General features: G+C 48.4%; 1 protein-coding gene across 3 annotated transcripts in view; it reads right to left on the bottom strand.

Moving 5' to 3' along the window:
* The window catches only part of CDH13 (cadherin 13), a 1,882,652-nt gene that overhangs the window by 1,329,661 nt on the left and 526,888 nt on the right, over window positions 1–26,103 (bottom strand). The window contains exon 2 of one of the 3 annotated variants that reach the window (XM_068261398.1): window positions 20,538–20,741. The exons of 1 other annotated variant lie outside the window; for it this stretch is intronic. Coding sequence is in view for 1 of the 2 variants with exons in the window: in XM_068261397.1 (XP_068117498.1) it covers window positions 11,742–11,805 (64 nt within the window). In the remaining variant the exon portion in view is untranslated. Of the gene's footprint in view, window positions 1–11,741; window positions 11,818–20,537; window positions 20,742–26,103 lie in introns of those variants that run through there. One more of the 3 variants, XM_068261397.1, reaches the window with a different exon arrangement.

A 26,103-nucleotide genomic window follows, 5' to 3' on the forward strand; every position in this document is an offset into this window, starting at 1 on the left:
TCCCGATCGGGCCACTGCACAGATGAATTGCGTCTGTGCAGTGGAGCGAATCCGATTGGGATTAGTGATGGCCCGAACCTCCGATTTTCCGTTCGCAAACGCAAACTTCTGCAAAAGTTCAGTTCGCGCGAACGTCCGCGAACCGCAATAGACTTCAATGAGGAGGCGAACTTTGAAAACTAGAAACACTTATGCTGGCAAGAAAAGTGATGGAAAAGAGGTTTCAAGGGGGTCTAACTTCTGAGTTTTTGCATGGATGAGTGGGATAGACGCCAAAAGTCCCGGGGAAAAATCTAGATTTGATGCAAAGCAGCGTTTTAAGGGCAGAAATCACATTTAATGCTAAACTGCAGGCCTAAAGTGCTTTCAAACATCTTGCATGTGTATACATCAGGACTAAAATTTAACTTTTAATAAAGAATATTTAAAAACGCAAGCTGGCTGCTATAATGTTACAAGACTGAATCACAACGTATGGAACAAACCTTTAGGTAAGTATATAGGAATGAATCCTGTCAGAGATGTCCATTTACCTTGTTATGGCTGCTTCTATATAGCCATATTACTATACTATGCACTGATTTTATTGTTTATATATGATGCATCTATGCACCTTAGCACTATGATTAGCACTCTTGCACTTTGTTTATATTTCCCTTGAAAAAGCTTCCCTTATGGAAGTGAAACATGTTGGGTTTTGGTGGGGGTAGTGTATAATATATCTACTTACAATGATAGATGCCTACTGAGATTATTTCTCATATTTATTCTTTTGTAAATTTACCTCTACTTTGTAAATGACAATTTAACAACGTAAATGGTCGATGGTTCTTTCTCTACCATTGTTAAAGGACTTCCGAGGCCAAAATCTGCCCCCAAAACGTAATAAAAGTTAACCACCTGCATGACTTTGTAAGGCACGAAGGACGCCGTCCGCACCCTCCGTGCCGTTCCGCCTGGTCCCCTCTGCTCACTAGCCCCCCGAAAGGCTGCGACCCACGGTCCGGGTCGGTATCTGCAGCCTGCATAAAGATGGCCGCCGGAGCTGGCCACGGCTGCGCAGTCCGCATAGCCGCTACTGCGGCTGCGCAGCTCTAGGGCCAACCCCCCGATCCACGTAACAGGCAGCGTGGATCGGAGGCTTGGCCCTAGAGCTGCAGAGGTGCTGAGTGTTGTTTGTTTTGCTAGATGCTGTAACTCCTTTTTCTATTGCCTGAGGAAGCGGGCACTGACCCGTGAAACACATTGCTTTGTTTTATCTGGAGTTCGTTAATAAATAGACTGAATGTACAGTCGTGTTGTGTCTGCTTGGAGGAGGCAAGTCCACCACTGCCTCCTAATTACCAAATTTTTGGCTTTTAAGCGCATTTAAAACCCTTTTTATCCTTTTGGCGCCTCTGTTCTCTCCTATATAATATTGTATTCACCCTGGGTGGAGGGTTGCGACCCTTTTCTACTATCTACAGAGAGCGACTTCTTATTCCTGAGTGAGGTCAGGATAATCTCCCCACCTGCCTTTACAGTGGTTGCCTATTGGTGACCCATGCTTGTGAGTATAACAACTATTACTCTTTGTCATTATCCCCTTTGTCAATACATACTACACTATTGGGGCTCTTGGTGTTCCTCTGTTTATCTCGTTTGCATGTGCCTTTGTAAGGTAATTGTCCCTACGCGGGTCTTGGTCTTTCCACGGCTAAATTTTTGGTGGCAGAGAGTACAGATGGCATTGCTCTCATCTGAGGCAGACACACACAAAAATTTCCACACCGCTGAGCCCTGGGGTGATGGCACTTTGGTGGTAGAGGCCGACTGAGTGTTAAGTGGGGTGCCAGAATCAGAGCAGGAGGTAGTGTTGGGCGAACATCTAGATGTTCGGGTTCGGGCCGAACAGGCCGAACATGGCCGCGATGTTCGGGTGTTCGACCCGAACTCCGAACATAATGGAAGTCAATGGGGACCCGAACTTTTGTGCTTTGTAAAGCCTCCTTATATGCTACATACCCCAAATTTACAGGGTATGTGCACCTTGGGAGTGGGTACAAGAGGAAAAAAAAATTTAGCAAAAAGAGCTTATAGTTTTTGAGAAAATCGATTTTAAAGTTTCAAAGGGAAAACTGTCTTTTAAATGCGGGAAATGTCTGTTTTCTTTGCACAGGTAACATGCTTTTTGTCGGCATGCAGTCATAAATGTAATACATATAAGAGGTTCCAGGAAAAGGGACCGGTAATGCTAACCCAGCAGCAGCACACGTGATGGAACAGGAGGAGGGTGGCGCAGGAGGAGAAGGCCACGCTTTGAGACACAACAACCCAGGCCTTGCATGAGGACAAGAAGCGTGCGGATAGCATGCTTTGTACCACCATGCAGTCATAAATGTAATAAAGATAAGTGGTTCAATAAACAGGGACCACGCGGCAACGCTAACCCAGCAGCAGCACACGTGATGGAACAGGAGGAGGCGCAGGAGGAGAAGGCCACGCTTTGTGAGACACAACAACCCAGGCCTTGCATGAGGACAAAAAGCGTGCGGATAGCATGCTTTGTACCGCCATGTAGTCATAAATGTAATAAAGATAAGAGGTTCAATAAACAGGGACCACGCGGCAACGCTAACCCAGCAGCAGCAGCAGCAGCAGCACACGTGATGGAACAGGAGGAGGCGCAGGAGGAGAAGGCCACGCTTTGTGAGACACAACAACCCAGGCCTTGCATGAGGACAAAAAGCGTGCGGATAGCATGCTTTGTACCGCCATGTAGTCATAAATGTAATAAAGATAAGAGGTTCAATAAACAGGGACCACGCGGCAACGGTAACCCAGCAGCAGCAGCAGCACACGTGATGGAACAGGAGGAGGCGCAGGAGGAGAAGGCCACGCTTTGTGAGACACAACAACCCAGGCCTTGCATGAGGACAAAAAGCGTGCGGATATAGCAGCAATGCTTTTTGCCGCCATGCAGTCATAAATGTAATACAGATGAGAGGTTCAATAAACAGGGACCGGAAACGCTAAACCATCCCAGATGTTCATCGGTCATGTTACTTGGTTGGGGTCCAGGAGTGTTGCGTAGTCGTTTCCAATCCAGGATTGATTCATTTTAATTTGAGTCAGACGGTCTGCATTTTCTGTGGAGAGGCGGATACGCCGATCTGTGATGATGCCTCCGGCAGCACTGAAACAGCGTTCCGACATAACGCTGGCTGCCGGGCAAGCCAGCACCTCTATTGCGTACATTGCCAGTTCGTGCCAGGTGTCTAGCTTCATGCCCGGTTTCAGGTCCAGCGGTGCCAGCCACAAATCCGTCTGTTCCTTTATTCCCCTCCAAATTTCCTCCCCTGTGTGCTGCTTATCCCCAAGGCAGATCAGCTTCAGCAACGCTTGCTGACGCATGCCAACAGCTGTGCTGCACTGCTTCCACGATCCTACTGCTGCTGGTGCTGGGTTAGCATTTCCGGATGAGGTACAGCTTTGAGATGCGTTGGAGGAGAAGGAGTCAGAGAGGTAGGTGCTGCTGTTGTTATCCAGCTGTTTGCGGCGTGGGCAACACCCGCGCCGTAGCAGGTGAGGAATCGCTGCCAGGCTCCACAAGGTTCACCCAGTGCGCGGTAAGGGAGATGTATCGACCCTGGCCGAACGCACTCGTCCAGGTGTCAGTGGTGAGGTGAACCTTGCAGGCAACGGCATTCTTCAAGCTTCGGGTTATTTAGCTGACCACGTGCTCATGCAACTCAGGCACTGCAGAGCGCGCAAAGTGGTAGCGGCTGGGAACCACGTAACGTGGGATGGCCACTGACATCATGCCCTTGAAGCTGTTTGTCTCCACCACTCGATATGGCAGCATTTCGCAGGCCAGAAGCTTGGCTATGCTGGCTGGCTGTTACTGCCACGGCCCGGGGGTCATTTGCTGGCAATTTCCTCTTGTGCTCAAACATCTCAGAAACAGACAACTCAACCGTAGCGCTGCACACCGAAGGGCTGTTGGTTGTTGTGTTTGATGAACACTGGGAGACCTCAAGAGCACTAGTCCGGAAAGTGACAGTGTCAGCATCGTCTGATGTTTGTGAATGTTGTGAACCACGCAATGGCTGGGCTACTGCTGCTGCTGAGGCGGGTCTGGTGGTGAGTCTGGTGAACCCAAGGGAGGCAGTGTTGCTGGTGGTACCCTGTCCTGCCGCGTTTGCCCACAGAGTGGGATGTTTGGATAGAATGTGGCGGCTCATGCTGGTGGTGGAGAGGTTGTTAATACTTTTCCCCCTGCTCAGGCGGGTCTTGCACACCTTGCAAATCGCCATGGTAACATCCTCAGTGCAGTCTTCAAAGAAAGCCCAGACTTTAACTGGCTGAGGACTCGGACCTCGTGCGTGATGTGCTGGTGCTGCTTAACCCACTGCTGGACGCTTGAGAGGTCATCCAAGTAATTATCTGGTCCTGTTCTTTTGGATCTGTGAGGGTTGTTGTCCTGGACAACATGGGCAGTATTGAGTGGGTTTTCTTGGGTGCTCCCCTGTGGCCTGTACGTGAACCGTCAGGGGAAACACCTCTTCCCTTGCCCCTCCCTCTTTCACCGGATTTCTTCCTCATTTCACTTATCCTTAAAGTACACGCTGACTGGCAGCAGTACAGTGGCAGTACAGAAATGCTATACAGTGGTGGGTGAGCGGTGTACCACTATTGTCAGCAGTGACACAGAGCACAATGCTATACAGTGGCGGGTGAGCGGTGTACTACTGTTCCCAGCAGACACAGAGTGGAAGTAAACACAATGCTATATAGTGTGGCTGAGCCGTGTACACAGAGTGGCATTAAACACAATGCTATATAGTCTGCTATATAGTCACCCCGAACAGGGTGATGTTCTGCAGAACCCGAACAGTGGCAAACACTGTTCGCCCAACACTACTGGGAGGGAACGCAGATTTTAGTACCTAAACACACGATACAACATGTTTTCCGGGGTCGGACTCTGAGGCACATACAGATGGTCCCGATCATCATCCTCATCATACAACTCTTCTCCTGAGTCTGACCCACCCACCACCTCTGCCACCCCAACATCCCCAGACACAGACCCCTCATCGTCCTCAACATTAACTTGGGATGCTGGCCTGAGCCAGACCTCCTCCTCCACATCAGGCCCCATCATCTCCTCAATGGCAGCCCTCATTAATCGCTCTGGCGACGGACTGATGGACACAACGTTCTCCTCCGGGGAGGGCTGCTGCTGACCACTGGCTGCTGGGGTGGATGTTATAGCTTGCGTGGGGCGTTGGCTGTTGCTGTTGTTGGGAGTGCTGCTCACAGCGGAGGTCTCTGGGGAACTCATGTTGAGCTCATATAGTGGTTGACGGTGAGTGGAGTATTACTGATCCCAGCAATATACACACTGACTGGCAGAGTACGCAATGCTATATAGTGTGGCTGAGCGGTGTACACAGAGTGGCAGTAAACACAATGCTATATAGTCTGGCTGAGCGAGCGGTGTACTACTGTTCCCAGCAGAATCAGAGTGGCAGTAAACAATGGTATATAGTCTGGCTGAGCGGTGTACATAGAGTGTCAGTAAACAATGGTATATAGTCTGGCTGAGCGAGCGGTGTACTACTGTTCCCAGCAGAATCAGAGTGGCAGTAAACAATGGTATATAGTCTGGCTGAGCGGTGTACATAGAGTGTCAGTAAACAATGGTATATAGTCTGGCTGAGCGAGCGGTGTACTACTGTTCCCAGCAGAATCAGAGTGGCAGTAAACAATGGTATATAGTCTGGCTGAGCGGTGTACACAGAGTGTCAGTAAACAATGGTATATAGTGTGGCTGAGTGGTGTACACAGAGTGTCAGTAAACAATGGTATATAGTCTGGCTGAGCGGTGTACACAGAGTGGCAGTAAACACAATGCTATATACTCTGGCTGAGCGAGCGGTGTACTACTGTTCCCAGCAGACACAGAACAGTAAACAGAATGCTATATAGTGTGGCTGAGCGAGCGGTGTACCACTATTCCCAGCAGACACAGAACAGTGAACAGAATGCTATATAGTGTGGCTGAGCGAGCGGTGTACCACTATTCCCAGCAGACACAGAACAGTAAACAGAATGCTATATAGTGTGGCTGAGCGAGCGGTGTACCACTATTCCAAGCAGACACAGAACAGTGAACAGAATGCTATATAGTGTGGCTGAGCGAGCGGTGTACCACTATTCCCAGCAGACACAGAGTGGCAGTAAACAGAATGCTATATAGTGTGGCTGAGCGAGGTACACAGAGTGGCAGTAAACAGAATGCTATATAGTGTGGCTGAGCGAGCGGTGTACCACTATTCCCAGCAGACACAGAACAGTGAACAGAATGCTATATAGTGTGGCTGAGCGAGCGGTGTACCACTATTCCCAGCAGACACAGAACAGTGAACAGAATGCTATATAGTGTGGATGAGCGAGCGGTGTACCACTATTCCCAGCAGACACAGAACAGTAAACAGAATGCTATATAGTGTGGCTGAGCGAGGTACACAGAGTGGCAGTAAACAGAATGCTATATAGTGTGGCTGTGCAAGCGGTGTACTACTATTCCCAGCAGACACAGAGTGGCAGTAAACAGAATGCTATATAGTGTGGCTGAGCGAGGTACACAGAGTGGCAGTAAACAGAATGCTGAGCGAGCGGTGTACTACTATTCCCAGCAGCGACACACAATGACTGGGGGGGACCCTGGCTAGCGTGGCTGGAGCGCGAACTACCCTGCCTGCCTACCCAAAGCTAAACCCACAGACAAATGGCGGAGATATGACGTGGTTCGGGTATTTATTTACCCGAACCACGTGACAGTTCGGCCAATCAGAGCGCGTTCGGGTCCGAACCACGTGACCCGTTCGGCCAATCACAGCGCTAGCCGAACGTTCGGGGAACGTTCGGCCATGCGCTCTTAGTTCGGCCATATGGCCGAACGGTTTGGCCGAGCACCGTCAGGTGTTCGGCCGAACTCGAACATCACCCGAACAGGGTGATGTTCTGCAGAACCCGAACAGTGGCGAACACTGTTCGCCCAACACTAGCAGGAGGTGGGTGCAGTGAACACAACAGGTAGGTATATGCAGTGATGGGTATTACAAGTGTGCACCTGTCATACACACGTACCATGAACAGGTACAGTGACTGGTGGTATTAAATACCACACTGTGCGCTCACGTAGGTAGGTGGTTGCACTGAAGTGAACAACAGGTAGGTATATGCAGTGATGGGTATTACAATGTGCACCTGTCACACACACACACACACAGGTACCGGACAGGCACAGTGACACTGCGTGCGCTCACATAGGTAGGTGGGTGCACTGCGAACAACAGGTAGGTATATGCAGTGATGGGTATTAGAAAGTGCACCTGGCACAGTAATAATTATACCACCAAGGGGCCAAAGGCCAGCTGCGGCTAACTGACCGGGCTGTATATAATGCAAGTGGGCCACACACAAAAAAAAAAAAAAAAAGAAAATCACAAGAACAAGATTACCTCTCAAAACAGCTGTTGAGGGTGCTTTTTAGCAGTAAGAATCAGCAAGGAGCAAACTAAGAAGCCTACAAGAGCCTAACTAAGCTTTCCCTATAGGTCTCTGCACAGCAGCTCTCCCTTCTCTAATTACTGCAGGCACACGAGTGAGTCCAATGCCTGACGCTGCCTGCCTTTTATAAGGGGGGTGGGGCTCCAGGAGGGAGTGTAGCCTGATTGGCTACAATGTGCCTGCTGACTGTGATGTAGAGGGTCAAAGTTGACCCTCATGATGCACTATGGGGGCAAATCGAACTTCCGGAAAAGTTTGCGGTTGTCCACGAACGCGGACCACCGAAGTTCGCCGGGAACCATTCGCCAGTGAACCGTTCGGGCCATCTCTAATTGGGATCGGCTATTGCCTGACCCCGGGAGGAGAGCAGTTACTGCTCCTACACTGGAGTCGGGGGAAGGTAAATATTTACATGGCTGCTGTTCAGGGACCACTAGCAATGCCACCATGGGACGGAGGAGGATAGGGGAAGCCTCGATAGGATCCAGAGGCTTCCCCCTCCCGAGGTAAGTACTCCCCAGGGGACGTTTTTAAAGTTACAGGTCCTCTTTAAAACAGAAGATATTTGTGATTATTCAGAGTGAGCATATGATGTCTCCCACAATGCATCTCTGCTGAATATGCAAATCATCCATTTATTGTCCCTGATAGCTAAACGCACCTCCAGAACTGCTGGTATGCAATGATGTCAGCTTGTTAATATTACAGAGCCAAAACGGATGACGCTGTAAAAGAGAATTCAAATGACAGAATCACTTGATTGTAAGCCCTGACCCTTGTGATGTCACTAGTTCCCTCCTACGCATCCGTACAGCAAAGGCGCCTGGAAATTTGGCCGCGTAGGAATGCAGATAGTAAAATATCAATATTAAAGAGACTCTGAAGTCTCCCGAAAATGAGTTTTTTTTTTTAAATCCTCACTACCATTATAGTCCCTCTTAAAACGTCACATCCCCGAGGCTGAAAACCCCAAACTCACGGAGTACACGGCAGGCAAAATCCACGACTTGGTCGTAGATTTTGCTGCCGCCTCTATGCACGTCAATTAGCGCGTTCTCCGCCTCTCCCCCGCCCCTCTCAGTGAAGGAAGACTGCCTCTATGTGGAAGGAGCCCGCCATGCACCCCTGTGAGTTTGAGGTGATCGAGGGGGTTTTCAGCCGCAGGGATGCAGCGTTTTAAGAGGGACTATTTTGGTAATGAGGTTTTTAAAATAAAAACCTCATTTTATGGAGACTTCAGACAGAGTCTCTTTTAGTACCGATTTTTTACTATTGCTGAACCGAACCCTACTCTCACACAGAACCCTCCCACCCAACGCCTAACCTTAAAACCTCCCCCCTGTGCACACTAACTGCCTAATGTCTAAAACTACCCCCCCCCCCCAAACACACACACTGCCTGCCTAATGCCTAAAACTACCCCCCACCACCAACACACTACCTGCCTAATGCCTAAAACTCCTCCCCACACATACTGCCCCTCTAATGCCTAATACCTAAACTCCCCCACCCGCACACAATACCTTTCCTAAACCTAACCCTCTCCCCACACTACCTGCCCTGCCTAATGCCTAAACCTAACCCCCCATGCACACACATGCTACCCTAACTCTATAAATTACCCCCCCCCCCCCCCTGCATACACTGCCTCCCTAATGCCTAAAACTACCCCCCACACACACACACACACACTACCTGCCTAATGCCTTAAACTAACCTCCCAACACACTACCTTTCTAATACCTAAACACCTCCGCCCGCACACACTACCTACCCCCCCCCCAGACACACTACCTACCTAAACTCCCCCCCCGGACACACTACCTACCAAAACCAAACTCCCCCCCCCCCCCCCCCCCGACACACTACCTACCTAATCTCCCCCTCCCCCCCCCACCAGAGCACACACTAACTACCTAAACCTACCCCCTTCCCTGCACACACCACCTGCCTATTACCCAAACTCCCCCCCCCCCCACACACACTGCCTACCTAACATCGCATCCACCCCCCCACCAGCCGCAGTGCGATGATCGTATTGCATCTGCAGGCAGTGCCGGGAGAAAATCCCAGGTGCCACAAAAAAGACCGACATGCGTCCTTTTTTTCCCTGCTACCCCCTCCTACCACTATCTTATCTACCCTCATTTCATTCAGACATTTTTATATCATATAATGATGCAAAATAAATCTAAATGGCAGGGGGCGTAGCAATAGGGGTTGCAGAGGTTGTGACCGCATCGGGCCCATGGGCCAGAGGAGCCCCAAAGGGCCCACCCCAACTGCAGCATTAGCTCTCATGTGGTCCTGTGCTCATAATAATCACTTCTATAGATACATTGAATAGTGGTAATCATTAACAAACTGCTCCCCATCCCCTTTTTGCACCTCTGACACTGCAATTGCCATTGGAAGGTTTTGGTGCGCCGTATCAATTGTCATGTATAGGGTGTTGGGGGGGGGGGGGGGGGGGGCATTGTATCGAGGCCCACAGCTCCTTAGCTACGCCACTGCTGAATGGATAATTCAGAAATCAGGAAATCACAAGAATAGTGTCAGCATATAATACCTCCCAACTTTTGAAGCCAGGAAAAAATGAGCTCTAAGACATGCCCCTGCCACTTCACCAGACACGCCCCAAATGAATATGCGACAACACATGAGTAAAAACACGATACAGTAAATTCCAGAACAGTTCGCCAATTACAAACCACCTAATGAAACCTGCATCTAGTGCAGCCGTTTGAGTGGAGGTGGGTGGCGGGCACTGCAGGGGAGCATGCTTCCAAGTCAGACTAGTGCCCCTTTCTCACCCCCTCATAGTGTTTCCTGACTAGTGCTCCCCCCCCCCCTTCCTCCCTGGTAATATTTGGTCCCTCCTCCCACTGCACATATAGCACTCCATGGTAGTCTAGTGGCCCCCCTGAATATCACTTGAATGAAGCAACTTATTTTAACCACTTGTGGATCTTTGCTACGTAAATCTACTCCCCTGTAAACTGCCACTCGTGATCACGAGTTCTCATCACCGGCCCGCCGGTCAGTGATCAGTGAATGGGAAAAGGTTTTCCCAAGGCCATCCTGGTGAATCTGGGCTCTGCTGGTGGCAATGTCTCAAGGCAGACAATCCAACGGATACTGCATACTGCTGGGTTCTACTGATGCAGAACAAGGAGGACACCACTTCTCCAGATAAGGCACACAAAACTAACACCTAATGCTTCAGGTTTGTTTTTTCAGCCAATGGACTATGGAGCCTAATTACAATGAACAGCACCATGAAAAGAAAAAAAAAATACAAAAAAGTGTAATACATGAGGATTCTCGACGACAACATCAGGCAGTCTGCACAGAAACTTGGCCTTGGCCAGCAATGGACATTTCAGCAGGACTATGACCCAAAACACACAGCAAGTGTGGTGAAGAAATGGTTAGCATACAACAACATTAACGTTTTGGAGTGGCCTAGCCAGAGTCCTGACTTGAATCCAATTAAGAATCTGTGGAGAGCTAAAGATCAGAGTGATGGCAAGAAGACCCTTCAACCTGAAAGATTTGGAGCTCATTGCTAAAAATGAATGGGCAAAAATACCCGTGGAAACATGCAAAAAGCAATTATAGGAAGCATTTGATTGCTATAATAGCCAATAAAGGCATTTCTATTGATTATTCAGAAGGGTATGAATAATTTTGGACTGGACACTTTTTACTCAACATGTAAATAAAAGCTGAGAAATGTTTTTTTCCACAATAATTCCTCTTGTACATCGTCTTATCTTTTGGGAGACACCTATGTCATTTCCCGTCAAAAAATTACTTGCTGGTTGAATAAAAGAAACTAACTCAAAATTTGCCAGGGGCATGAATAATTATGGGCAGCACTATATATTTTATTATTTATTAACCCCTTTCACCCCCTACCTTCTAGTAACCAAAACAAAAACTTCAAGAAAAAATAAAATAATTACATCATTAAAAAAAACCAAACAACATAAATGGTTACTAATATATAATTCTTTTTCTAATACATTAAATATGTCATGTGGGCAAATAAATGTGTGGGTTTTATATACAGTAGCACTTATTGTTTTTAAACTATAATGGCTGAAACCTGAGAAATAATGACTTTCTAAAAATCTTCTTATTCTCCTTAAAATGCATAAAAATAAAATAATTCTTACCAAAAAGTTCCACCCAAAGAAAGTCTAATTTGTGGGCAGCCATCTTTTTCATGGGAGCAGCCATCTTTTTGGTTGACAGGAGGTGACAGGGAGGATGAGACACCGTTCCAACTGTCCTGTGTCCTGATCACCTCTCCCAGCTGCGCGCTAGGCTTCAAATCTCAAATTCAAAATAAAAACAAAAAAACATTTGCACCAAAACAGCAGAACGAGAACAACAACATCAGAAATCCCATCATGCTTTGCACAGCATCAGGGGGAAAATGCCCAGGCAGTTTTCTTCTGTGCAGCTAAAAATGAGGCTTGGGTAAGAAAAACAAAGTTCTGATGCTGTGAAACTGTTAAAGAAACACCAGGCCTTTTCAGTGCTGCTGAGTAGATTTTCAGTCTGGAGGTTCACTTTAAAGAGACTCTGTAACATTAAAAAGATCCCCTGGGGGGTACTCTCGGGTGGGGGAAGCCTCCGGATCCTAATGAGGCTTCCCACGCCGTCCTCTGTCCCACGGGGGTCTCGCCGCAGCCCTCCAAACAGCCGGCGACTGTGCCGACTGTCAGTTCAATATTTACCTTTGCTGGCTCCAGCGGGGGCGCTGTGGCGGCTTTCCGTTCCTAACTACACGGAAATACCCGATCTCATTCGGGTCCGCTCTACTGCGCAGGCGCCGGAAACTTGCGCCTGCGCAGTAGAGCAGATCCCACGGCGATCGGGTATTTCCGTGTAGTTCGGAGCCGACAGCCGTCAGAGCGCCTGCGCAGGAGCCAGGAAGGTAAATATTGACGTCACCGCTGCACGGACTCCACGGAGGGCTGCAGCGAGACCCCTGACGGATGGAGGACGGCGTGGGAAGCCTCATTAGGATCCGGAGGCTTCCCCCACCCGAGGCGAGTACCCCCCAGGGGATCTTTTCATGTTACAGATCCTCTTTAAAGACAAAAATTAGCTGTACATCAATTTAGAGGAGCAGAGGATAGATTAGAGATTCACATAAGCACTTTATATTTGATGATTCAAATATAAAGTGCTTATGTTCACATTCTGGCAAGGTGCTTGACCACGGAATATTTTTTTTTCTTGATAAAGTCAGCAGAAACATCACATGATCTTCCAGAGTGCACTGGGGAATAAGGCTGTACAACAAGTGGGAGATGAGGGTTTAACTTATCCAGAGTCCTATGCGTTCCATTCACATCACACGTTGCATTCCATGTCACTCACGCGATTCCTCCTTGCGGCTTGAAGGAGGAGGAGTGGAAGTGTCATGGAATGTGACATGTGACGTGGGGGTTAACTTACCCAGAATCCTATTGTCAGGCCTGTAGGGATATCCACTCACGAATCAGCTCCAATGCCCCAATCAACAGTGGGATGCAAAAGTATTCGGCCCCCTTGAAGTTTTCCACATTTTGTCACGTTACTGCCACAAACATGCATCAATTTTATTGGAATTCCTCGTGAAAGACAAATACAAAGTGGTGTACATGTGAGAAGTGGATCGAAAATCATACATCATTCCAAGCATTTTTTACAAATAAATAACTGCAAAGTGGGGTGTGCGTAATTATTCGGCCCCCCTGAGTCAATACTTTGTAGAACCACCTTTTGCTGCAATTACAGCTGCCAGTCTTTTAGGGTATGTCTCTATCAGCTTTGCACATCTAGAGACTGAAATCCTTGCCCATTCTTCTTTGCAAAACAGCTCAGCTCAGTCACATTAGATGGACAGCGTTTGTGAACAGCAGTTTTCAGATCTTGCCACAGACTCTCAATTGGATTTAGATCTGGACTTTGACTGGGCCATTCTAACACATAGATATGTTTTGTTTTAAACCATTCCATTGTTGCCCTGGCTTTATGTTTAGGGTCATTGGCCTGCTGGAAGGTGAACCTCCACCCCAGTCAAGTCTTTTGCAGTCTCCAAGAGGTTTTCTTCCAAGATTGCCCTGTATTTGGCTCCATCCATCTTCCCATCAACTCTGACCAGCTTCCCTGTCCCTGCTAAAGAGATGCACCCCCCGAGCATGATGCTGCCACCACCATATTTGACAATGGGGATGGTGCGTTTAGAGTGATGTGCAGTGTTAGTTTTCCGCCACACATAGCGTTTTGCATTTTAGCCAAAAACTTCCATTTTGGTCTCATCTGACCAGAGCACCTTCTTCCACATGGTTGCTGTGTCCCCCACATGGCTTGTGCCAAACTGCAAACGGGACTTCTTATGCTTTCTGTTACCAATGCCTTTCTTCTTGCCACTCTTCCATAAAGGCCAGCTTTGTACAGTGCATGACTAATAGTTGTTCTATGGACAGATTCCCCCACCTGAGCTGTAGATCTCTGCAGCTCGTCCAGAGTCACCATGGGCCTCTTGACTGCATTTCTGATCAGCGCTCTCCTTGTTCGGCCTGTGAGTTGAGGTGGATGGCCTTGTCTTGGTAGGTGTACAGTTGTGCGATACTCCTTCTATTTCTGAATGATCGCTTGAACAGTGCTCCGTGGGATGTTCAAGGCTTTGGACATCTTTTTGTAGCCTAAGCCTGCATTAAATTTCTCAATAACTTGATCCCTGACCTGTCTGGTGTGTTCTCTGGACTTCATGGTGTTGTTGCTCTCAATATTCTCTTAGGTAACCTCTGAGGCCGTCACAGGAGCAGCTGTATTTGTATTGACATTCGATTACACACAGGTGCACACTATTTAGTCATTAGCACTCATCAGGCAATGTCTATAGGCAACTGACTGCACTCAGATCAAAGGGGGCCGAATAATTATGCACATACCACTTTGCAGTTATTGATTTGTAAAAAATGTTCGGAATCATGCATGATTTTCGTTCCACTTCTCATGTGTACACCACTTTGTGTTGGTCTTTCATGTGAAATTCCAATAAAATTGATTCAGGTTTGTGGCAGTAATATGACAAAATGTGGAAAACTTCAAGGGGGCCGAATACTTTTGCAACCCACTGTACCTTCACACGCTTCACCCTATGGGCCTGATTCACAAAGCGGTGATAACTCAGTTATCATGCCTAAAAGACTTTAGGCGTGATAACCGTTGCACCGCTGAGTTAACATCGCTTTGTGCTCTTTATCGCGCGCAAAGTTTTGCGCGTGCAATCACGCAATTCCGCGTGCAGAGCCCATAGGGTTTAATGGGCGCTTCGCGCGCACCATGCGCATCGTGCTGTGCGCTGCACGCGCAAAACTTTGCGCGCGGGAATTTCGTGCAAGTTTCTGCTTATCACGCCTAAACTGAGTTTAGGCGTGATAAAGGGCTTTTCACTGGCGTGCAAAGTGTTTGCACCGCTTTGTGAATCAGGCCCTATGTGTCGCATCCCCGCTTGAACGAGAGGTGAGAGAAAACACCCACCCGACTTCGGTTACACACAGGTCTTTAGTGTGCAAGGTATTAGAGCTGAATGCAAGGTGAGCAAATAAACTTCCAGGCCTAAACAGGTATACAGAGTAGCAGAGTCCAGTAACAGTCCAAGATCATACAATACATACGTAAACAGAGATATCGCAGTACAGGAGGGCTAGGCAGAAGAGAGGTCAAGAACAGATCCAAGGTCAAACCAGGCAGCAAACAGTCGTAACGATAATCCAGGCAATAGGGCGGTTCAGGCAGCAGACAAGGGAGGTCCAGTAAAGGACCAGAGGTCAAAGTCCAGATAATCCAATATAATAACAGCAGGTAAACAGAGCAACCAGCAAGCTAGAGCTATCACAGGCAACATGCAACTGTCACAGCAAGGTTTAAATACTGACAGCATCCAATCAGTGGCCGGCCACATTCACACAATAGCCAATCACACGCAGGCATTAACCCTGTTTAAGTGTCAGCTGACAGTGAGATCAGCTGACACAGGTAGCAATACATGTCAGCTGACTAACCAGTACTAACCAGCAAAACATCCTGAATGTGTGGCAGCTATAGCATACTGGTTAACCCTCCTGGCGTTAACCCCGAACGTAGTTCGGGGTAAGTCGCGCAGGAGGATTTCTCAGGCCCTGCTGGGCCGATTTGCATTTTTTTTGCTACACGCAGCTAGCACTTTGCTCCGCGCCGATTCGCCACTACCCGCCATGCCGCCCCGCCCCCCCAGACCCCAGCAGCACTGAGGGGTGGATCGGGGACTCCCGATGACGTCATCACGACCTCCAGGAAATCCCTTCTTTGAACGGGATTTCCTGATCGCAGATCGCCGGAGGCGATCGGAGCGGGTGGGGGGATGCCGCTGCACAGTGGCTATCATGTAGCGTGCCCTAGGCTTGCTACATGATTTAAAAAAAAAATAAAATACAAAAAAAATACAAATAAACTGCTGCGCTGCCCCCTGGCGGATTTTAATAGACCGCCAGGGGGGTTAAGGGCATCGCCTCCGATGTGAGAGACCAGGGTTCAATCCCAGCCAGGGTCAGCATCCATTATATTTATATTTATTAAATAAACCCCTGCCTAAGTGTCAGCTGACTACCTCTGTCGCCGCCTCAGACCATACTGTGGCCAAGAGGAGCAAGACATCCGCCTACCAGTATGCACAGAGCAATTCCCAGTGCGCGCATCCCCAGCGGAGGACGGCTGCCGACTTGCGGAAGTGCCAGGAAGCGACCCGCTCTTTGCAGAGACGGCCGCGACGCTGGATCCCGGAGGTAATCCCTTACACCTATGCGTTCCATTCGTATCACCCGTTGCTTTCCACGCCACTCCCACGCTTTCTCCTTCCGGCTTGGAGGAGGGAGCGTGGGAGTGACATGGAATGGGACTTGTGACATGAATGGACTGCATAGGATCCGATGGACGCATGGATAAGTTAACCTTCCCCTCCCCGTCTCCCGCTGTCAGGGCTTGTTCACACCCGGGGCATTTTCGCTATTTTCTTAAGCGTCGTCGATTTGCAAAATCCCCTGAAAGCACTTGTGCAATGATTCCTTATATGAGAGTTCACATCTGAGCGGCTCGTTTCCGATCCGCTCAGCAAAGCACTGCTGCCTGTACCATTTTTAGGGTGATTTTGCTACAATGGAAAGTATAGAAAAAATGCAAAACGCTCACAAAGCGCAAAACGCTTGCATCAGGAAGTGAAAAAACAAATCGCTCTGCAAAAGTGCTTTGAAAAGTATTGTACACAAAATCGAAGCGTGCAGGTAAGCGCAGAGAGAAAAAAAAACGTGCAAAAAAAACGTGCAAAAAAAAAAAAAATCGCTAGCGTCAGCGATTTCAATTTTAGCTGTGAACAAAGCCTCACGGCTGTATCATTTACATTTTGAGTCCAAGTAGCTACGGACTCGTAGCTACTCGGAAGAGCTTCGTTATGTGCGATATCATAGAGTAGGCTAAACATTACTGGTAGGGTGGGGTACATTTTAATATACAGCAATAAATAGATATAGGAAGTGTTTCTGATGCTGAACCCAGGATAATAATCCTGAAAACAGCAAATTCCCCAGTATCAGGCACCGACGGGGATCGCTTGATGGCGGATATGTGCTTGCTGGTTTGAGCAACCGGCTGAAAAAGCACATTGCCCTGTGCAGTGTAAAATACTCACCAAGCCTCCAGCGGGGTCTGTTACCCATCCTGTAGCTCCAAAGGGCTTTCCTTAAGGCTCCTGGCGTGTCACCTGCCATGCATCGACCACGGAAAGCCACTAGGAGCTTAAGGAAGGCTACAACACTTTGCTGGAGTATTTAGACACAGAACATTTATATGCTAAATTCAACACACACAAGTAATAGAACACAGCAGTACATGCATCCAGCTACATTTGAAATTGGTCAGCAGGTGCTCGTCAGCCAATCAGGATGCACTGTCATACACCCTTTACCTGCCATACCACATCTAGCAGCCATTAGCATTCAGGTGGGAGGCTTCAGTTGGACGCCATCGCAAGATTGCGTCGCTAGCAGGACCGCCCCATGCAGGCATCCCTCCCACAGGGGTCCCTCCCTAACCGCTCACCTGTCCGCCATGTCCTAGAGCTGAAAGAAAACATTTAAAAACACACGATTGGTTCACATGATGGCCAGGCCAACACGTGATACCTGGAGGGGAGTGCAGGTGGGCCTGGACCTCTCACAGTACTGCTGTGTTCTATTGCTTGTGTGTGTTGAATTTAGCATTCAGTATGGAGGCAGTGTTGAATGTGAGAGGTCCAGGCCCACCTGCACTCCCCTCCAGGTATCACGTGTTGGCCTTGGGGCCCCGGCCAGTGAGAGAGGTCCGGGGCCCCTGGCCATCGTGTGAACCAATCGTGTGTTTTTAAACGTTTTCTTTCAGCTCTAGGACATGGCGGACAGGTGAGCGGTTAGGGAGGGACCCCTGTGGGAGGGATGCCTGCACGGGGCGGTCCTGCTAGCGACGCAATCTTGCGATGGCGTCCAACTGAAGCCTCCCACCTGAATGCTAATGGCTGCTAGATGTGGTATGGCAGGTAAAGGGTGTATGACAGTGCATCCTGATTGGCTGACGAGCACCTGCTGACCAATTTCAAATGTAGCTGGATGCATGTACTGCTGTGTTCTATTGCTTGTGTGTGTTGAATTTAGCATTCAGTATGGAGGCAGTGTTGGTGGGTTTTCTGGATGTGAGAGGTCCAGAGCCTGGGTGTGAGAGGTCCAGGCCCACCTGCACTCCCCTCCAGGTATCACGTGTTGGCCTTGGGGCCCCGGCCAGTGAGAGAGGTCCGGGGCCCCTGGCCATCGTGTGAACCAATTGTGTGTTTTTAAACAGAACATTTATATCACACTTTTCTCCTGGCAGACTCAAAGTGTCAGAGCTGCAGCTACTAGGGCACGCTCTATAGGCAGTAGCAGTGTTAGGGAGTCTTGCTCAAGGTCTTCTACTAAATAGGTGCTGGCTTACTGACCAGGGAGAGCCAAGATTCGAACCCTGGTCTCCTCAGTCAGAGGCAGAGCCCTTAACTAGTACACAACCCAGCCACTGCTACACCCAATATCAGTTAGTTGAGAGTTCCGGATAACGGGGACTTTTCTGTTATGTGTTACATTCTACTTTTCATCAATACAGTGCCTCTATTTGAGCTGCCGATGTCTTGTAGTTTTGTCGGAGGCTGCATGTTCTATTCAGCTACGTTTGGTGAACTACAAATGCGTTCTGAACACATCACAGGCGTGGTGCAGGTGCAACGTGTCCACATATTGCGCGCACACTGCACTTCATACACTTCGGCTGACTCTGGCGTATTTTCGGGGTTGATTACAAAGTATCAGGATGTAAACATAGCAATCTCCGAGGATGAGTCTAGCCATGTAAAGATCAGGGAATCCGCAGTACAAAGATATATGCCAATACTTTCCTGCACAAACCATACTTATTACAGCCCCGGAGTTTTAATCAAAGCGCGCTTATCCTCCAAAATGCCTGATATTCCGGCTACTGAATCAATATCACCTCTGTAATGATAGATCGTTCATCTTGTTTGCCTTTCTGAAATCAAATGATTTTTTTTCTGAGAGCCTTTTAGGTAAGGATGCTATTTTTGGATCTCGGTGTGAGACAGTCTGAGGGACATCGGCCTGAATCTCCTCGATAACGCTGAGATTTCTATTATTCATATCATCAATTTCTGTCAAAGGGGTGACCTACTCCACAGCATTGTCAGACACATCTTCTGCAATTTCCCTCAGTGAGAGTCTCCGCAAAGAGGAGGGGGAGAGAAGGCTGAGGGAGCGGTGGGGGGCTTGTTCACAATAAGGCCGGCTAGTTCTTAGCGAGCAACTCTTGGCTGGGGAAGCCAATCATAAACATTCCCGGAAAAAACTGAATATGCAAATCAGAGATTAAGCCTCTTACAAACACCTGACGCAAGTCGGCTGAGTCGGCCAATAACGACTGTCTCAGCCAACAATCAGGCGTGTATACAACACCCGACGACCCTGGGGCCAAACCCGTGATCTGCTGGGAGGATCTACTCATCCCCCAGCAACACTGATCCCCCCCCCCACCCCGATCCCATGGTTTGTGCCGCTCCCCCGCCCACCACGTGAGGTCACACAAGCATTGTTAGTCATCCCCCCGCATAGCAACACTGTGTTTCGTCAGCTACACAGCTGACATGCGTGTGTGCAGCCTGGCCCAGCAATGTCCCCCAAGGGGATCAGGTGGTGAACCCCGATGGGCGACATCAGTTGGGCATGTGTACGAGCCCTTAAGAGATTACAGGGAGACCTAACATCCATAAAAATCTAACTTACTTAAGGTGGATCTGAGATCAGAACTTCCTCTCTGCTCTAAAAGATTAGGCACAGTATGAAAACAAAAAAGCAGAAATAGGAAGCCTCTAAATTTACCAAAACAGCATACAAAATTATTCAAACAAATATATATTGACAACCCATACCCTCCCGTTAAAACCAAGAGCTTGATTCACAAAAGATTGCTAACTGATAGCACGGCTGTTTTCGCATTCTGCACAAACGCTATCAGTTTCGCTCCAAAAATCGCGTTTTGCGTGGGAAAACTTTATTTTGCGTGAAAATTCGAGCGAAAACGGCTGAATCAAGCCCCAGGAGTTTATGGAGTCCCCTTTTGTATGAGGCATGGACCTATATGATGGAGTGGAGTGCACTCCAATATTATTTTTCTTCAGGGCCCACTTTATAACCTTATTCCTGCGGTTATCCACCAGGCACAGTTCTTTTCAATCTCCCCTGTATGTAATAGTCAATAGCTTCAGCCTCTATTTTTCCAAACGCTCCTCATTACACGCAATATTTGTGCGCACCCGGTTCACCCAAATAGTATGTGTGAAGCAAGTCGGCATAGTTGAAACTCACTTGTCCTTTTTGGTCAGGGCTGGTGTATCCTTGGCGGGTACTACCGGCACACGTTTGCCGGGTTCCCAGCGTGCCACTCGCTTTGCGGAGTTTATTTCCTTTTGATGCCGCCACACGTGAGTCCTGCAGAGCGGGCTGCTACATCACTGGATACCAGGAAGAGAGCGGAGGCCAATCAGCTGCCCGTGTTGCTTCAGTATAGCACTATGAAAACAATCAGGGAAAAACAATTCTTTGTTACAATGCACAGAAATCCCAAAAAAGCCCTGACATTTTTTCTGAATTAACTTTCAGGCCTGGGGCACACCAAAACCCGCTAGCAAATCTGCAAAATGCTAGCAGATTTTTAAATGCTTTTTTTTTTATTTTTATGAGGCGTTTTGCGGATTGCTGCTGCGGATTTCAGTGTAGTACATTTCATATATTGTTACAGTAAAGCTGTTACTGAACAGCTTCTGTAACAAAAACGCCTTCAAACTACTACCGTTTTTCAGAGCGGTTTGCGTTTTTCCTATACTTTACATTGGAGGCAGAAACACCTCCGCAATCCAAAAAAATGCCTCACCTCGGGAGTATGCGTTTCAGCAAAACGCCTCCCGCTCTGGTGTGAACCACCCCATTGAGATACATTAACCAAGCATATCCGCAGCCGCAAGCGGCTGTGAAAACGCCAAAAATCCGCTCGGTGTGCCCCAGCACTCAGGAAGCAAAGGAAGGATTAACCTCCTTGCCGGTTATCCCGAGCTCAGCTCGGGGTAACCTGCGTAGGAGGATTTCTCAGGCCCCGCTGGGCTGATTTTCACAATTTTTTTTTCCTGCACGCAGCTAGCACATTGCTAGCTGCGTGCAGTTTCCGATCGCCGCCGCTGATTCGCCGCTACCTGCTGCGCCACCCCCCCTCCAGACCCCTTGCGCAGTCTGGCCAATCAGTGCCAGGCAGCGCTGAGGGGTGGATCGGGATTCCCTCTGACGTCCATGACGTCATCCCGCCCGGTTGCCTTTTTTTTTTTTAAAAGTGCTGCGCTGCCCCCTTGCCGCCAGAATTGTAACGGCAAGGGGGTTAAAGCATCTGTCTTTTCCTGTACAGCCAGCTCTCCCAGCTGTGAGTCATGCCTACTGATAACACACTCCTGCAGATTACACTCAAACACAGCTCAGTGCAGCTGATTTCTAGGCATTTCTATGTAAGGGCTGGTTCAGACGGACGCTTGCGGAGCGTTTACCGCAAACGTTCGGACCGTCGCGGTAAACGCTCCCATTCAAGTGAATGGGAGCGTTTACACCGAGCTTTTGCGCGCTTTTACACGAACGCAGCATTCGGGTCCCGATTTTCGCGAGCGTTCGGGCTGCCCCTGGAAGCAACATGTAGCTTCCAGGGAGCAGCCAACCGCGACGGCAAATGTTCCCCTACAGGAAATAAAAAAAACGCGACCGCATCACAACGCGACCGAAGGCTACTAAAAGCCTGACCGCGCAGCCGCCGCAACGCCCCCAGACGCGACGCTACGCAGACGTCCGTCTGAACCAGCCCTAGGTTGAACACTTCTCAGCCTGTTCTTTGCAGGAGCTTGGGTCCACTTGATTTTTTTTTTTATTTTTTTTTAAATCGCCCTTCTTTAAAAATCTCACTTATGCAACAATCTCACTTCAGTAAGGGCTTGTTCACACTATGAGCGCATGCGAATTTTTTTTAAGCGCTGGCGTTTTTAGAACCACATACACTTCATACAAAACTGCTGTCTCTCTGTACATACAATTAGGTTTTAATTACAGCCTTGGCTGCATGAAGATCACAAGACACAATTAAAAACCAAGCTTAAAAACAATAGTACCTGGCCAGGATATGCGCGCTTTTATCTATAGAGGGACCAGATCTGGTTATCTGCAAGGTGTAATCGCCCAGCCTCGGCCTATGCTGAAAACACAATGCCACCAAGATCTGTTTGTCCTCATCCACCACCTAGACACCACACACACTGTGTTAAGATGAACTGGACCGGCTCACTGAGATCACTATGTTTGACAACTGCAGTTTGTCCTGGACTTGTACAAAAAGATGTGCCATCTCATAACAAAGAAATGAGGTAAAAGATCTATCCAGATATCTGATAAAACAAGATCCAAATATATTGAAGTGTCTTTTGATAGGCATCTGGCCCCCCACTATCGTATATGTGGATACACATGAAGTAAATGCAGCCTGAAAGCTGTGTGGGCGTGGGCGTGAGCCAAGATGTTGTAATACAAAAGGGGAAGACCTGAAGCCGCTGCCACTCAAACACCTTGAGAAAGCCCCGTGGGCGGGGCGAAACGCGTCGGTGGGCGTGGCTACCGCCGGTGTGCGCGCACGGAGTCCCCACATGACACGCTGGATACACTGACCGAGCCCCTACAGGAAACATAGTGCCGACAGCGCTGAGGCCTACACGGATGGAGGTTGCAGCCAACTCAAGCGGCAGGGAAAGTTCCTGAAACCCAGTGCACTGCGGTAACGGAAGGACGTGTAGGCAGGAGCTTACCATCTATCTGTGCAAGTATAACATGCCGTTAAGCGGCGGGAAGTTCAAGCAGTGAGAAATGTTTTGCTCCAAACTACAAGCCACTGTATGCCAAATGCCTGGTTTGATCTGTCTGTCCGCAAGTCGCCTGCAATAGTAGCTCCAGTTGTCTGTGGAAGCAAAAGGCCATAAGAACTGCAGTTGTCAAACATAGTGATCTCAGTGAGCCGGTCCAGTTCATCTTAACACAGTGTGTGTGGTGTCTAGGTGGTGGATGAGGACAAACAGATCTTGGTGGCATTGTGTTTTCAGCATAGGCCGAGGCTGGGCGATTACACCTTGCAGATAACCAGATCTGGTCCCTCTATAGATAAAAGCGCGCATACCCTGGCCAGGTACTATTGTTTTTAAGCTTGGTTTTTAATTGTGTCTTGTGATCTTCATGCAGCCAAGGCTGTAATTAAAACCTAATTGTATGTACAGAGAGACAGCAGTTTTGTATGAAGTGTATGTGGTTGTATAGGAATTGAGCTGCTGGCTCCTTGCTTGTCAAGTGGTATAAGAGGTTCATAGGGGGAGGCTCTCCTTAATCTATTTTGTTAATCCACTGGCGTTTTTAGAAGCCCTAAAAGCGCTATGAGAGTGTTCATATATGATCGGTTCAATTCCGGTCCGCTCAACTAAGCGCTGCATGTACCATTATTTGGCTCAATGGAAGGTATAGGGAAATCGCAAAGTGCTAGAGATTTCCTGAGCACTTCTATGAATAAATACATTGTATTTATTTGTTTCCAGAGTTTATCTCCTGACTTAGAAAAGCGCTTAGGAAGCGTAGAGAAAGGTGGATTTAAAAAAAAAAAAAAAAATTAAAAAAAATAGCGCTGCCAATTTATATTGTGAACAAAGCCTAAGAAGATCTCACTTCCTTAAAAACCTTAGTTTTGTAAAAATCTCAATTTCATAAAAATCTCACTTCTGTAACAAATCTCACCCAAAAGAAAATCTCACTTTTGTTTGGAAAATGAAAAAACGCCTCCAGACCAGTGTAATGTCTTTTAATACAAATGAATGTTGTTAAAGTGGGCCTGTACGCTTGCACAGCACAGAAGGAAAGCATAGAGAAATTCACCCTGTATGTACTTAGAGAGTTTAGCCTGTCTAATTCTCCCTAATCACAACTGTATTTTGATCTCTCATCTGTGTCAGCTGCTAACCCTATGTCTGCTTCCATGAAAGCAGGAAATAGATACACTGCAGTTGTATTGCAGGATTTGTATCAGCTGTAACAAATAAATGTTTTTCTTTAAATGAAATATCGGGCAAAATGATTAACAACAGATTTACTTACCTGGGGCTTCCTCCAGCCCCTGGAAACGTATGTGTCCCTCACCGCAGCTCCACTCTCAGCGGGTCATCTGGGGTGCCCTCCGCTGGAGAGGTCGGTGGCTGCTGCGCCTGCGCAGGAGCTCTGTGCCCCCCCCCCTCATCTGTGTTGCCATGACCCACTTCCATCATGGTGGCTGCCAATCAGGCCACGGCAGCCACGCTGGGGGCAGACCATGGCAACACAGGTGGGGGTGGCCACAGAGCTCCGGACTTCTCAGCAAGGCTTTGAGTAAAATTTGCCATGTATGCTCCCAACATAAATGTAGCATATGGTTAATTTCCCTACGCACCCTCCCCAAATATCACTGCCATTCTTCCAGCTCCCTCCCCCACTCATTGGCATCCTCTGCTGCCCCCAGTGGGCACATCTTTACTGGTCTCTGGTTAGAATGTCATCATGTGTATACTATATATACAGCAGTGGCGTAGGGGGTGCAGAGGTAGCGACCGCATCGGGGCCCTTGGGCCAGAGGGGCCCCCTCTCAAACACAGTATTAGTTCTGTATTGGTCCTATGCTGGTAATTATCACTTCTAAAGATACTTTTATGAGTAGTAATTATTAACAAGCTGTTCCCCATCCCCTTCTTGCACCTCTGACACTGTGGTTGTCCTTGGCAGGTTTTGGTGTGCCGTGCCAATTGTTATGTATAGAGTGCTTGGGGGGCCCGAAGTAAACCTTTCACCGGGGCCTATAGCTCCTTAGCTACGCCACTGATATACAGTGTGATATTGCGTCAGCAGGGGCATAACTACAGGGGGGCCAGAGCCGTAAGGAGGCCACAACTTCAACTTCACTCCATCAGATCAGGGGCTCGATTCAGTAAACCGTGCTAAGTGTTAGCACGCCTGTGAAAAGCCCTATATCACACCTAAAGTTAGTTTAGGCATGATAAATTCACATCTAAAGACTTTAGGCGTGATAACTAGGGTGCTAACTGGGTTAGCACCCATTACTAAATTTACATCACGCGCACAGTCCCACGCGCAAAACTTTGTGCGCGCACCGCGAAAACAGCGCACCCGATGCACCTACAAGGTCGCATTGGGTGCGACCTTAACGTCACACCATGTGACATTAAAGTTGCACCAAATGCGACCTTATAGGCGCATCAACGCACCGTTTTCGTCGCACCGCGATGCGACATTTCGCGCACACCGCGATGTGCGCACGCAAAGTTTTCAGTGTGGGACTTTGCCCGCGATGTAAATTTAGTAAACGGTGCTAACCCAGTTAGCACCCTAGTTATCACGCCCAAAGTCTTTAGGCGTGCTAACTGGGTTAGCACCGTTTACTGAATCAAGCCCAGGGGCTTGATTCACAAAGCGGTGATAACCCAGTTATCACGCCTAAAAGACTTTAGGCGTGATGACCTTTTCACCACTGAGTTATCACCGCTTTTTCCTGCTCTTCGCGTGAAGTTATCGCAAAGTCCCATAGGGCTTAATGGGAGCTTCGCGCGAAGCGTCGGGTGCTGCGCGCGCACTTACGCGCGTACGCGCGGTAACTTCGCGCGAGTTTCTTCTTATCACGCCTAAAGTGAGTTTAGGCGTGATAAGGGGCTTTTCACTGGCGTGCAAACACTTTGCACCGCTTTGTGAATCGAGCCCCAGGTGTTTTATGGCTACACATGTTACAGGTGTGAGGATAACATTGTACACACTTGTGTTATGACCCTTCCAA

The sequence above is a fragment of the Hyperolius riggenbachi genome, chromosome 11 (assembly GCF_040937935.1).
Source record: "Hyperolius riggenbachi isolate aHypRig1 chromosome 11, aHypRig1.pri, whole genome shotgun sequence".
NCBI classification, from domain to species: domain Eukaryota; kingdom Metazoa; phylum Chordata; class Amphibia; order Anura; family Hyperoliidae; genus Hyperolius; species Hyperolius riggenbachi.